The 13,946-nt window shown below is 35.7% G+C and overlaps 1 protein-coding gene across 3 annotated transcripts; it reads right to left on the minus strand.

The window, feature by feature from the left end:
- Positions 1-500: 500 nt before the first annotated feature.
- On the minus strand, positions 501-11,207 carry LOC113231219 (alpha-tocopherol transfer protein-like). Of its 3 annotated transcripts, none has more exons than XM_026465430.1 (6): positions 11,152-11,207; positions 9,621-9,780; positions 4,668-4,917; positions 4,094-4,204; positions 1,377-1,513; positions 501-659 (listed from the first exon to the last, which is right to left on the minus strand). In XM_026465430.1, exons 1-6 carry the CDS (start codon positions 11,195-11,197, stop codon positions 545-547), a joined length of 819 nt encoding a protein of 272 aa, XP_026321215.1. In that variant the 5' UTR covers positions 11,198-11,207; the 3' UTR covers positions 501-544. The 3 variants fall into 3 exon arrangements, with proteins under 3 accessions (XP_026321215.1, XP_026321225.1, XP_026321234.1); XM_026465440.1 differs by lacking the exon at positions 11,152-11,207 and adding an exon at positions 10,054-10,105 and having other exon boundaries at positions 502-659; XM_026465449.1 differs by lacking the exon at positions 11,152-11,207 and adding an exon at positions 10,648-10,699 and having other exon boundaries at positions 507-659.
- Between the last annotated feature and the right edge of the window lie 2,739 nt (positions 11,208-13,946).

Here is a 13,946-nt window from a genome sequence, read left to right on the forward strand (position 1 = left end):
GCCTTGCGTAGCGGGATTAAAGTGGATCATTAAAACTGTAATTTATTCTAATTTCCATTATTAATTAATAATATATTTAACAATATAGTCTATCGGGAGCTATCTAGCGGGCTATCATCTGTATTTTTTTTATAACTAAAAAAATTGTATGTGCATTTACAAATTATCAACTTATATGCGTCCGATTTTCGCACATGGGTTTATGGGAAGAAATAGCCTAATCTAACTGGTTCAATTGGAGAATTTACAAATTCTCGACCAGTATACACTAGGCGATGACAAAGTCGGAGATCTAATTCTAAGCGATTGCGAGAATTTAAATAATATTATTTGTACTCTGGACATTTATGATATCCATTGGAAAATTGGTCCCTAGATTCGCAAAGGGTATATTCAATGTAATACAATAATTTGCACAATTTGTCACTTATTTGAACAATGTAACAAAAGCAATCATAGATTACGACAGCTCATGAACCCTTGATGATAGGATTTCTTTCAGCTTAGGCATAATTTGATACATTTTCATGTACTGAAATAAATACTAATCAATGGCAAGACTCCGGAAACCCGTAGTAACTTCTGCACTTTTTTCCTTCTCCTTCTTGTTTTTTGATTTTTTGCCCACCGCCATCCATAAATCGCTGTTCAGTTTTTCCCTGTGAACAGAACACACATTGTGACATATTTTGTACCTTAAAAATATCGAAAAACAAGTCAAAAAACCTAGTAAGTTAGGCTATTGACGAAAAAATACAAAAGTGCTTTATTTTTTATACCGAATGTCGAACGTAAACTCAAGAAACGCGAATCGCAACTCAAAAAATTACGCTCGTGTAGTCTCACCTCTATTGTCTGTCACAACTGTGACACGTCCAATTTTATTCAGCCCTCAAAAGCGAACATTTTCCGCTAGTCATTATAATATTACGTCGAACTTGTTTCTATATATTTTTTTATAATATCTAGTAACGGAACGAACAAGTCGTGCGCCTGATGGCAAGTCACAAGCCTGTCCATAACAGTTGCAATGCCACTCAGAGTTTTCAATCACAAAGATCTGAGGGGCACTGCCACTGCGCCTGTGTCCCTGAGACATAAGTTGACCAGTCCCATGTGTCTGTAATTTCACCAGCCCTTCCAAACCGGAACGCAGTAATGCTTACTTGGCCACCGAAATAGGTAAGGTGGCAGTATTTCCCTGGACGCACTCTTTCACAAGGAGCTCTACAGCTACTAAGTATGAATATAACTCAGAGATAGAAAGAGATCGCAACGATCTACTATGCTACAGCTGTATAACGATAATTACGATAGTTACTCAGGAGTGGCACAAATGATGTTAAATAAATAATAATATTATTGATTTTATGGACCTGTGTTTGATAACCAAATCGAGGGCATCTTTCGTATGGTCTGCCATTTTTCCATTCGTGCCGCCGAAGTCTTCTGGCAGATCTTCCTTACTCAAATACTGGAACAGTGTACTCGATGTGGATGTATGGAAATGTATCTATGAACAAAAATATTTGTCACAACATAAAACACAATAAAAAACAACGACTTTAATCTATAGATAAGAACATTCACAGCAACTAGGTACATGATCCAAACAAAACACTATCAATAGTGATAGGATTTTGTTTTACTGTTGAATTTTGTCAAAGAGTATCATTACCGTAGTACCATGGACAGACGTGACGTCTACACCTATTGGGGATGTCCTAGGCAGGCATATACTAATGACAGTTTACCAATGATATTTATCCATAGTTGGGGAATTCATATAAAGCCCCTGGCAAAGTCGCTATTTGTGGCACAATGCGTTTCATTTTGCTTTGACCCAGGGGTCTTCCTTACTAAAAAGAAAAACAAATTAAGTATAAAAAATACAGTCGATGTTGAAATTATTGATGTTACGTTAAGTACTAAGAAAAGTACTTTGAGTTATGTACTTGCGGAAAGGCAAAGACGCTGCATGGTCTAAAGATCTTTAGACCATGCAGCGTAGTACATTTTATATTTTTAAAATTTATGTTGTGGTAACCGTAGTAACTATTTTATTCATATTATCCTTATACTCTGTTATTGTGTAATCAAAACACTCTGTTGCTTAATAATCTATGATATTGATGTGTTGTGTCTTCACCGCACGTGAGTGAAACACAGCGTGTGTATGGATCGTCGCATCTAGTACGCTAGTATGTACATTTATTTTTATTTCGAGATATTGCCACCTAAAGTATATTTTCTTTGAAAAATTACGTAGATTTTGCATAACAATAAAACTGAAATTAAATAAGACATTAAAAAAGCCGTTAAAGGTATTTCAAATTAAATTTACTAGCGCCCAAACTTGTTTATGTCAGCGAGATTTTTTTTAATATATTTCTTGTGCTCATTTTTACACAAATTACATAATATTTGCAGAATTAGTTGCAAAATGACAACTTAACTTAACTTTTCATGCTTATAGGAGAGTCATAAAATTTGACTTATTATATAATATGTATATAATTTATTTTGCTTCATGTAGTTCGTATTATTTTTATTACTTTCATGTGATAAAAGCACTTTGGCGTGCATTTATTATGGTGGTTTTATTATTATGACGACCTCGGTAGCTGAGTGGCTTGAGCACCGGTTTTCGTCGTGTCGTCATCTCTGAGGTCAATGTAGGAAACTAACTTATATATATTGTCTCGGATCTGGGCGTTTGTGGTACCGTTGCTATATCCGATTTCCACAACACAAGTGCTTTAGCTACTTACTTTGGAATCAGAGCAACGTGTGGGTATTGTCTAATATTTATTTATTTAAATAAGGGTACTATATAAGGTTGTTTTATCACTGTGACAAACGCCACAAGTCAGTGGTAAAAATTGCTTAATGACATGATTGTTGTAATTAGTCGTAATTAGTAGTTGTAACGAATCGATTTACTTCCTCATTCCTAATGTGTACGATTTGGGACTCTTCATGGCTGGAGTGAATCCCTGAGCCAAACTCAAAAGCCGTAACCGTTCCCTATGCACCACAAAAACCATGAGTGATAGAGATGTGTAAATGGGATGTGAGTCTAACGCGATGTGACTGCGGTGACGACACAGTCCATTCGGCACCTGCTCGTGAGTGCCTTGTGCCTTATTACCAGTACGAGGGAAGATCTCTACGCGGCTGCGGATAGTGCAGTCAAGTTAGCAACATAACATTCGAAGTAAATATAGTCGTTAAACAAGAGAATCATCGACGCGATAAGAATAAGAAGACAATATCGAATAAGCTTACGCGTGTCATCGTAGCTCAACGTTGTAGCCAGGCGTGGGTCTATTTTACATAAAAAACCTACCCAATAAAACAAAGTAAACAAGTAAAGGGAATGAATCTCAATTATGTTCCACCAAACGGTGTTGGGCATCGTCCCACGCGGCGTCTTTATTTAGACGCCAATCGATCGACACTCGTACCAGCATAAATATTGAGATGTGGACTTCACACGCACGCGATGTTATTATTTGTTTCAGAGATGTTAAGACATTTTTTTTATGAAGGTACAGTGCACCTGTCTAATGAATAAAAGATTTATAGCTATCTTTGAATTTTTACATTATCCACGTATTTGCTACGTGTTTGTTGGCATTCTTATTTGTTTAGGCATCTAGGGACAACGAAGCTTAGGGTAGATTCATCTAGAACAGAGCATCTTTCTATGGCTACCTGTTATCTACTTCGATGAACTCGTTAGTGGGAAAGATTAGGTAGTTTATCTTCTATCTATGGGTATCATCGAGCTCATTCAGTAGATCATGAAGTTATAGGCAGGTTGATGGAACAAAGTAGACAAGACGCTACTGTTAGCTATTATCTCAAGAGGAAACGTATTACGATTGTCCATCAGAGGGACTTTATGTCTCACATTATGATGGTGTCACATGAGGAAATAATCAGACATACGCAAGAAGAGCCATGGCCTTTTCATTGCTGTATCCGTCTTTACTGTTGCTGATATCGAATACGCTTGGGACGATGGAAGCACGACTATGTCAACCGTATTTCATATAAGTGAAGCACTTGTTACAAAATTTAGACTAACCATATCGGTGATCTCCTGCTTCATTAGAGGCTTCATCACAGCGAACAGTTTGTCCATGATCGAGGGCACGTTTACCAGGTGGATCTCTTTCAATCTTATCGGCATCGCATCCTGGAATTTGTTTATTAAACAACTTTGATAAGACTAATAGGGAGAATTCTCTCGCTTTTCTAGAGGGAGGATTGATTTGGAATCCCGAAGTGAGTCAGTATAAACAATTTATAAATTCCTTATCATCCCTTACGTTAATTTAACACTGACTGCATGAGAAACAGGTTCAAATTTCTTTGTTTAATAATGTGAAAAATTGGAGAAGATAAAAAATGAATTATTCCAAAAAATATTCGAAATTACCTATAAAGCTCTCAAACAGTTATATCAGTACAGTTCACTCGATTTTCCTGTACTCTGATATGTATTTTGTATATGTATGGCCAATGGTTTTAATAATTAAAATTATTTATCTTTCTTTGTTAGATTTTTCACAATTTTGCAATTTCCAGCGTCCGGATTAATTCCGATCAAAAAATCATCGATGATTTTTTTATCGGAACTTAGCATTGAAATTACTAACCTCTTGATATCTCGATATCCGCCTTCCCACGGACATATTAAATTTAGTTAGCATCTTTAAGGATATATCTTTGGCATCCATGAGGATTATGTCTGCTTCTTGCAGCGTGCTGTCCTCCAGCAACCAGGCGTCTGTGGTCAGTATGAAAATCTTGGCATCTTGGAGATAGTCGTAATTATCAAGACCCGGGTCATTAAGCTGCCAAATCCAGAGGTTCCTGTTTCCTGATATATGAAGCTGGGCTCGGTTTCTACAAAATAATCGTATTTTTAATGATATCTACAGTAGGTACGATATATTTATTATAATATATGTACATTTATTACGTAACCAATTGATCTGAAATTTTAAGTGGCATTAATTTCTTTCCCCCCAACCGACTGTGGGTCAGGTTGGTGGCTTTGAAAAGCATTAATGGCGTTTACCTACTCTCGCCTAAAAATGTCTGTTCTCTCTTAAATTTGATCAACTTCTGCTGTCCCGATTTTTTCGTACCATATAATGAAATTATCCTTATAAGAAGCTGAGTCTAACAGCATTAAAAAAATAGTCACTTTAAGTAATTTTATATGAAAAATATTTTATTAAATTTGACTAACTTTTGCTGTTACGATCTTTGTCGTCCCACACAATAAAATGATCCCTTCATGAAGTTGAATCGATCAACACTAAAAAAATTTTGACAATTTTATTCATTTTTATGGACAACACACGCCTGACCAAAAAATTTACTATCCCAAAAATGTTTTCACCATTTTTTATTTCCCCATTTAAAAAACACTATATTTTTTTATATTCTATATTTGCAAAGAGCACTTTTTCTAGCAGAGTCTTTCATGTCAAGGGTATTTCACCAAACGAATGTTGTAATAAAAATGGAAGTAAATTAATTTGCTACTTCGCGAACCCAGTGAAGCTTAAATCGTGCAAAACAGCTGCGCTTGTGTTGAATATTTTTTCATGCAGTTTATTATCCCACCCTCCCTCCGCATAAAATAAATAACACAAACGCAACTACAGTCACAAACCATCACCAAGAATATACCCGTGGAGAGGCGAAACATGTATTTATGTGTATATATATTACACTATACATATACATATATACTATATACAAATTGAGGCTATTTATTATGATTCATTATAATATTTATAATACTTATGTAAGTAACTGAAAAAAATATGGTATTTTTTATTTATTTAGTTTATTATATTTCCTTCTCATTCTCTCTTGCACGCCATTGCCCGCTTATAACCTTAGCTCTCACTGTCCTGGGTTGGCTGGAAGAGATCTCTTTTAGAGATAAGTCCTTTGCTTACTTTCTGTTAATCTAATGTTTCTGTTGTATTTATTTGGTGCAATAAAGAATATATATTAAACATTTTTTTTTAAACCAAAATATAAGCCACTTGTTACAAATGTGTACGATGCTGGTAGGTTACGTGTATAACAAAAAAAATCTATTTCTTTAACATACTTTCTGTCAACTATAACCCTATGGCTAAGTGGTATCGTTTTATAAACTAAACTATCTAGGATAACCGTTAGCAGATCATTTTATCGTAACTAACAGGCCAGCTTCAGATTGATGTTGTAATTAATTCAGCGGGATATTGCAAATTCGCACAGCGCTGTAGCAAGTTAGCAGTGAAATATTCATTGCAACATCCGATTCATCATGGCGTGATTACGATTTAAAAAAAATAAGTTTACCCTTGTACTTAGTAATGTATACAAATGGGGAATGGACTGCAGAGTATTTGTGCATTTACTTATGTACACTGCAGTAGCAAGTTGCACTATGAGACTCCAGAATTGTTTTTTTTTTTTATACCAAGTAATGGGACGAACAAGTCGTGCGCCAAGTGGCAAGCGACACGCCTGTCCATAACAGCTGCAGTGCCGGAGCTCTACGGCTAAGTTAAGCTAAGCTCTAAGTTCTAACTGGAAAAAATATTTTTAACTGCTCAAAAGAAGATGCTGAATCACCAGGGTCATCAAAATATGTTACAAATTTTAGATTTTTTTTTACTCCCTTCAAACATTTTTTTTATTCTTTCTCGTTCTTTTTTTTATTCCGTTTTTTACCATTTAAGGAAATTTTAACTTCCGTTTTAAAATTGACAATCGCTATCGGTTTTTATTGTGTATATTATTATTATTTTCTTTTCTTTTCTACTTTCGCGCTCCTCAAATAGCTTAATTCATGGTCTGTGGCAAATAAATGGAATTTGAATTTAAATTTGAATTGTGACCTAAGGGTACATCGCTTATAGCATCGCGGTTGACCGCTGTGTGTATGTGGAAGGTTCTAAGGGTCGTATTCTAGAACTCTTCTCAATGTTCAAGTCAGGATTGCAATTGAAACACAAGCACTGGAAATACGACCCTAATGGCAGGGACTTGAGTATGATTTCGAGTGCTTTAAACCATACTCAAATCCTGACTTGAGCATTGAGTAGAGTTCTAGAATACGACCCTTAGTCTGTATAATAATTTAGTAGAGGACCTGAGGGCGCCAAGGTGGGCACGGACCTCGGTTCAGGGCGCTACTGAACACTTCCAGAAGCTCACTTATAGCAAGAAATGTATCCGCTTATTGCTAAAATGTATTATAAATGAACACTAGTAGTGTCCTCTAGCGACTTTCGTACCACAGTAAACTAAAAATAAAAAATATGTAAAATGTATTTTACCGAGTTTTTTGGTTTTCGCGATTGTTACAAATTGGAAATTAAACTGTTTTCTACAGATCTAAATTACGTATATTTGTTTTTTCAAACAAACAAGATTTTGGTTTGACGGTTGACTCGGAAAAGTACACGGGATTTAGACACGGTAAAAAAGAGGGTTCCATTTTCAATTTATAATGTATTGAATATAAAATACAATCTTCTTATCACAACACTAGTGACAGTTTTAATAATTGTCTTAAAAAGTACTTATTTATGTGTATTGCAGCTTGTGCAATGTTTATAAATAATAATATTAAAGACAGCACCGATGAATGTAGTAAAAACGACTGTAAAAATCGAAAATGAGGAAAACCTCGTGAAACCACTTAGATAAACATCGTAACTTAGATTTCCAATTAAGATAACATGATAAAATTGTAAAAAAACAAACGTAGAAATTTCTGAAATGTTTGAAAATAATTATATCTTTTTGTTAAAAAGAATCGACCTCAAGAGTTTGTGGAATTAAACATATTTGTTATGTGTCATTGAAATCGATTAATGGAAAGTGGGTGAAACCCAATAAATTAGATTCAACCCCTAATTTGCCATCCTTACACGGTAAAAACAGATTACTTAGAAAAAGACAAAATTCTTTTTATGAAGACAAATTTATTAAATCCAACAAAACGATTCTCTCCCTATAGACGCTAGAGAATAATTACTTGATAATAGTAAAAAAACGTTTCAAAAGTGTATTTTCGTTACAAGACAAAAATATTTAATCCAAGAGCAAATTAATTTACTTCAAGTCACAAAGCCACTCTAGATTCAACAAAATATTTATTTGTTACTAGAAATGTCCGATTTTGATTTGAAAAAAAAAAGAATGAAAAATTGAGAGGTACTTAATTATTTGACTGAAGATTTATGTTTTCTAATATCAAAAAGGATAAATTTACAGGGTTATGGACCCAACAGTGCCAAACCTTAAAGTAGCAGAAATAGGATGGAAATATGGAATCTTCTCAAATACTTGAGGACCATCCAGTGCCGTATAAATGCTACAGCGCGGCAGAGAGCACTAACAATTTCAAATATATGAGATGACTTTATACTATTGAAGTTAACAAAACGATAGCGCGTTTCAGAGTACATCTAATGCCATCTAGCAGTGGCGTGATGGAACTAATTGCATGTTATGCTTGTTACAAGTGTATATAGTTTGATTTCATGCTGTAACCAAATTTCTTGAATTATGACTATAAAGAACACCCTAACAAACTAGAGATACTACGTATTGTTTCTTTGGATAAATGACTGTTTATGATTTTTATGATTACAAGCACAAGTAAAAGTAATCGTTACCGCGTGCGCCTTCGGCGACATGTCACGACAAGATTGACTATGAAAACGCAACGAAATGTTGCTTTAAGAATGTACTCTAGAATTTAGAATATTAATCTGAATAGAAAACTACTTCTTTTTTTGTTTAAGAATATATTTTCTTAAAATACACCCAAGAAATTTTGAATTCATTTAAGATTATTTAAATTTGATGTAAGAGGTAAAAATTTCTTGATATAAGTAATGTCCAATTAATTGATTAGAAATGAAATAAAATCTTGAAGTGAACGTATTTGTCTCAAAGTTAGAATAAAGTTAAGAGTAAAATTGTATTAGAAAAAGATAAGCAGTATTTTTGTAGTGACAATATTTTATTACTTTTAATAAATATTTTTTCAGAATTAGCAAATATTTTGAGAAATTTCTACTAATAAGAAAGAGCCTTATTAGTAGAAATCCTTTTTTTCTGTGTAGAGATGGAATGTTTTCTTCAAATTTGAATCGTTTATTTTTTATTATTATTACTTTGTTTTAGCAACTACTACCCGCACTAGCAAACCCTGTACCGCGAGTGCCACGGACACACATAGACAACCACAAATTACACCCAAGTTCACCAGAGAAATAAACGTAGGCCTTACAAATATTCTTCCGGCCCGGGAATCGAACGCCCTCTGCGCGGCAGTCCACCATAGTAACCATTCGGCCACGGAGGCAGTTTTACTGATTTGACAGTAATTGTTTTGGACGGATGTCGGACTTAGAACGGGACTAGATCCCCAGCTATGACAATTGCGTAGAAACTGTAGTTATGCAAAGGACTGGCATTCGCAAAATAAGTTTATAGCAGTTATTATATATATTTATATAATATTGACGATTTGATCTGAAAACGATCTTCGTAATCGAACTTAAAGGTGCAAAACTCACATTATACTAAAAGTTTTCTTTATAGCAGGCGATTCTGGGTCTCTGTTACTCAACAGATCTGGTGAAGATCCTCTGATGGTGAAGAAGAGCTCTGCAGCTGTTTTCGCCTTCTCCAGATCGTAGTAACAGCTGTGTAGGAACCGAAGGAGCAGGCCATCCGCTGGAAGTAAGATTTACAATATCTAAATAAATATCAGTAGGTGTGTCTGATAAGAAGACAGAGCAATAGTAGTAGAGCTCCTTGTGAAAGAGTTCGTCCAGGAATTACTGCGTTCCAGTTTCAAAGGGTTAGAGAGCTGGAGAAATTACAGATACATGGGACTTGTCAACTTATGTCTCAGGGTGTCGGGCGCAGTGGCAGTGCCCTTCAGATTTTTGTGATTTAAAGGTCTTGAGTGGTACTGCAACTGTTATGGACAGGCGTGTCGCTTACCATCAGGCGCACGAAGGCGCACACAGATGTCTTTCATGCTATTATGCGCAAGAAGGCTGCCTCACTCATGACGCGTGTGCGCGGCAGCGCTAATGGCATCGTAGCTGTTGTTGCCAACAAGCTGGACTGCCCCTACCAACTACATTGGGTGCAACTACACGTGCGTAGGATAGTGGTCTAGACGTGGCATTTCTCTAGAAGTAACATAATAACACAATAATAACTACTATACCATGGATCATACCATTACTATGGATCATGGTCCGAAATAAATAATTATATTCTATTATTGCGGGTGCGGAGAAACAACAAACATGAATCTAATTTATATCATGTTCTTTCCGTCCGAAATGGACAAGCTAGGGCCAAGGACAATGATTATCACATTTATAACGTCAAAGGTTATTTCAATAAATAAAGCTGTCATAATGTGGGATGTACACTGGCGCTCAGTGTTACATAAAATATAAAACGTGCAACGAGTCACTCACGTGTTAAAATCAGTATCTAGATGTAATTGTACCACTTCTCATTAACTACCGTAAATGACCGACATTTTTACCGTAATTAAATATGACGTACGATACGACACGCCTGTCCATAACATTTGCAGTGCGACCAAGAGCTTTAAATCACAAAGATCTGAGGGGCACTGCCATATGCCACTGCGCTCGACAACAGAGACATAAGAGTGGACAAGTCTGTGATTTCACCAGCACCGTTACTGCTTGCTCACATTACTGCTTGGCGGCAGAAATAGGTAGATGGCAGCACTTCCTGGACGAACTCTTTCTCAAGGAGTTTTACTGCTGTTAAAATAATATGCCGATAGCAGCCCGTGTAATACCTATATAGAGAACAATTCACACTTAACAATATATTTAGATTACGTAACAGCGATAACTCATAACCATGTCAGCGTTTATTACATAACAAGTAATAAGAGTATAACGGATTAAAAGATTTTTTACTCTAAAATTGTAGCAATATATTAAGTTTTACAATTAGATCTATGGTCCTCTTTAATGGTCCTGTTGTATAAGAAAATTCTGCAATATGTATTGTGTGGCTATTACAATGAATAAACAAATACTTTACATGTGTCTTTGGGTAGATGGGGCTGGCTATTCGTCCATTGCCTCATGGTGTCGACCAGGCTCTGTTTTTCTTCTTGACTTTCACCTCCGGACATGGTAATTGGAGTTATCTGAAACCTTTTTTTTTTGCAATTGACAAATCGATTTCAAAGGTGATTGATAGTAGAATACAAGAAAATGTCAAGACCAATAATACGAGTTATATTGATTGAGAAACCAACGGAGCAAGGAATAGTAGAAATAAACACGCCTCGGCATATTTATATTTATTGTTGTCAGGCCCTTGAACATCCTTTTTTGTTTCTTAAAAGAGTTTAAGTTGTACAATTAGGTATTGCAGAATATTACGATGTTTAACTAAGCGTACAACGACGAGTAGTGGTTGCGAAACTTTATGGTGAAAAATCGCCTTCTTACGTTACAAAATTTGTATACTTAAGATGTGATAACCATCTTTTTGTAATTATTTTCTTGCTGTAGCCATTGAAATTTCATTTCAGAGTAACTTTTTTGAAATTGAAACCATACAGGTACCTAAGTACACGCAAAAACGTCCTAAGTATGATTAAGATGCGTTCGCTGAGCGTGTGTATATCGAAGCCCACTAGCCATGTGTATATGAAGGAAGTATTTCTTCGATATCGGTGTTTTATGGAAGAGCCACATTCAGTAGGAAAAAGATCCTTATGTGCCTCGCGATTCGCGATTTACCAGCCACTTGCCTAAAGTAATTAAAAGAGAAGTTCTTAAAGGTGATCCTTGCCCAGGAATGATAATAAGAGTAGTATTTTTTTTTTAATTCACAACATGGCATTTTAGCCGTCATCGTCGTTTGAAATTCAAGCTAGATCTAGTTGTGTCGTAAACTTTACCTTGAGCGAATTATAAACAGATTACCTAGAACGGTGATCAAAGTGGACTGCATTGTCTACATTGACCCCCGGGAGTTCATTCCAACCTATAAAGGTCCCAAGTCAGCGAAAAAAATAGGGGGTGCACCCATTTAGGGAGGTCGTGACCAAAATTTAGGCTTCCCATAAATGAAATAATCCATATTTTACAGTTTATTTTATATAGACATATATAAAGTTCTTAAACATTTCAGAACAAACAAGACATTCGTTTAAATAAAGGTATAAAACTTAACGTCAACTGGTTTTTTATTTATAAAGTTTCTCACTAGCACTTAGTTAGCTGTAAAACACACATTTGAAGTTTAAAAAATTTTTGAAAAATTTAATAATAGTAAGGTGGGGGTCAAGGTGGGGCAAAAATGGCAAGTGGTCCACCAGACAAAAAGTTTGGAAAACACTGACCTACAATATCTCGAAATTTACTTTCCTTACCCCTTAGTTTGTTTTAAGAACACTCTGACTGAATTACACGATTTAATTCCGCCTTCCCCTTTTAGACATAGGCTTGGGTTTCACTCCTGTGTTGTGGATATTCCAAAGATTCGCACGAAGCGTTACGCTTCCGCATTTATATGGCGAACGGCTATGGAGTGGAATACCCTGCCTGCAGTCTTGTTCCCTGAACGTTATAACTTGAGCATTTTCAAGGCGAGAATGAATAGACATTGTTGAGGTGTGCATGCTCCATCGTCGACATCATCGTCACTTTCCATCAGGTGAGATGGAGGTCAAATGCGCATTTACATTTGAATAAAAAAGTGCGAAAGGGTAAATAGGTACAATTATTACATACGTAATATATGGGGTGTAATTGTTAAATGTGCCCAGGCGATTTTTTCGTAAATATGAGAGATTTATCAAAAACCTTTAAATTTGATATCAAAAGTATACGTTGCCTAATGAGTAAAACGACATCAATAACTTCTTATAAAACTAAAACTATCAAAAAAATTAACAGTAAATCGTCACATACTTTTAATGACATTCGTAGAGAGGTTTTGGTTCCGAATAATTGCTTTGAATATAAAATTTTGTATTTACTTAAAAATAAACATCACTTTGTTTTTACTCTATTTTTTTTCTTTCATAATATAAATAATACAAAGTGACGGGACGAACAGGTCGTGTGCCTGGTGGTAACCGTCACGCCTGTCCCTAACAGTTGCAGTGTCACTCAGACCTTTAAATCATAAAGATCTGAGAGGCACTGCCACTGCGCCCGACACCCCGAGACGTAAGTTGACAAGTCCTGTGTGCGTGTAATTTCACCAGCACCCTTACTCTTCGAAGCCGGAACGCAGTAATGTTCACATTACTGCTTCACGACAGAAATAGGTAAGGTGGCAGTACTTCCCCGGACGAACTCTTTCACAAGGAGCTCTACTGCTACTAAATTTGAAAAAAAAAAATTGCTAAATTAATTTATGGTGGTTTCGTTGTCTATAAACTTATCCCCCTGCTGAGCACGGATCTCCTTTAAGGTCCACATAGCTAGCTCAATACGGGTTGCGGAGCGCTTACGCTAAACTAGTTGGTTGGTTTGCTGTTAATAACCTACTTCTTAATGAGAAAAAAACAAATTGTGTGATATTTACATTGCCCAATGTTAGAGAGACTTTTTTAACCAACATTGTAGTTAGAAACGAAAAATTGAATCTTGTGGATACAGTTGTATTTCTAGGTATAACGTTAGATGCTAAATTGCAATGGGGTCCCCATATAAGTAAGTTATCAAAACGGCTCGGCTCTGCAGTGTACGCGATTAAAAAAATAAGGAAACTTTCAGACGTCGAAACCGCTAGATTGGTTTACTTCAGCTACTTTCACAGTCTAATGACATACGGCATTTTGCTTTGGGGTAATGCCGCCGATATCAATAGAA

This window comes from Hyposmocoma kahamanoa, unplaced genomic scaffold (assembly GCF_003589595.1).
Source record: "Hyposmocoma kahamanoa isolate Upper Pololo Valley unplaced genomic scaffold, ASM358959v1 101005, whole genome shotgun sequence".
NCBI classification, from domain to species: domain Eukaryota; kingdom Metazoa; phylum Arthropoda; class Insecta; order Lepidoptera; family Cosmopterigidae; genus Hyposmocoma; species Hyposmocoma kahamanoa.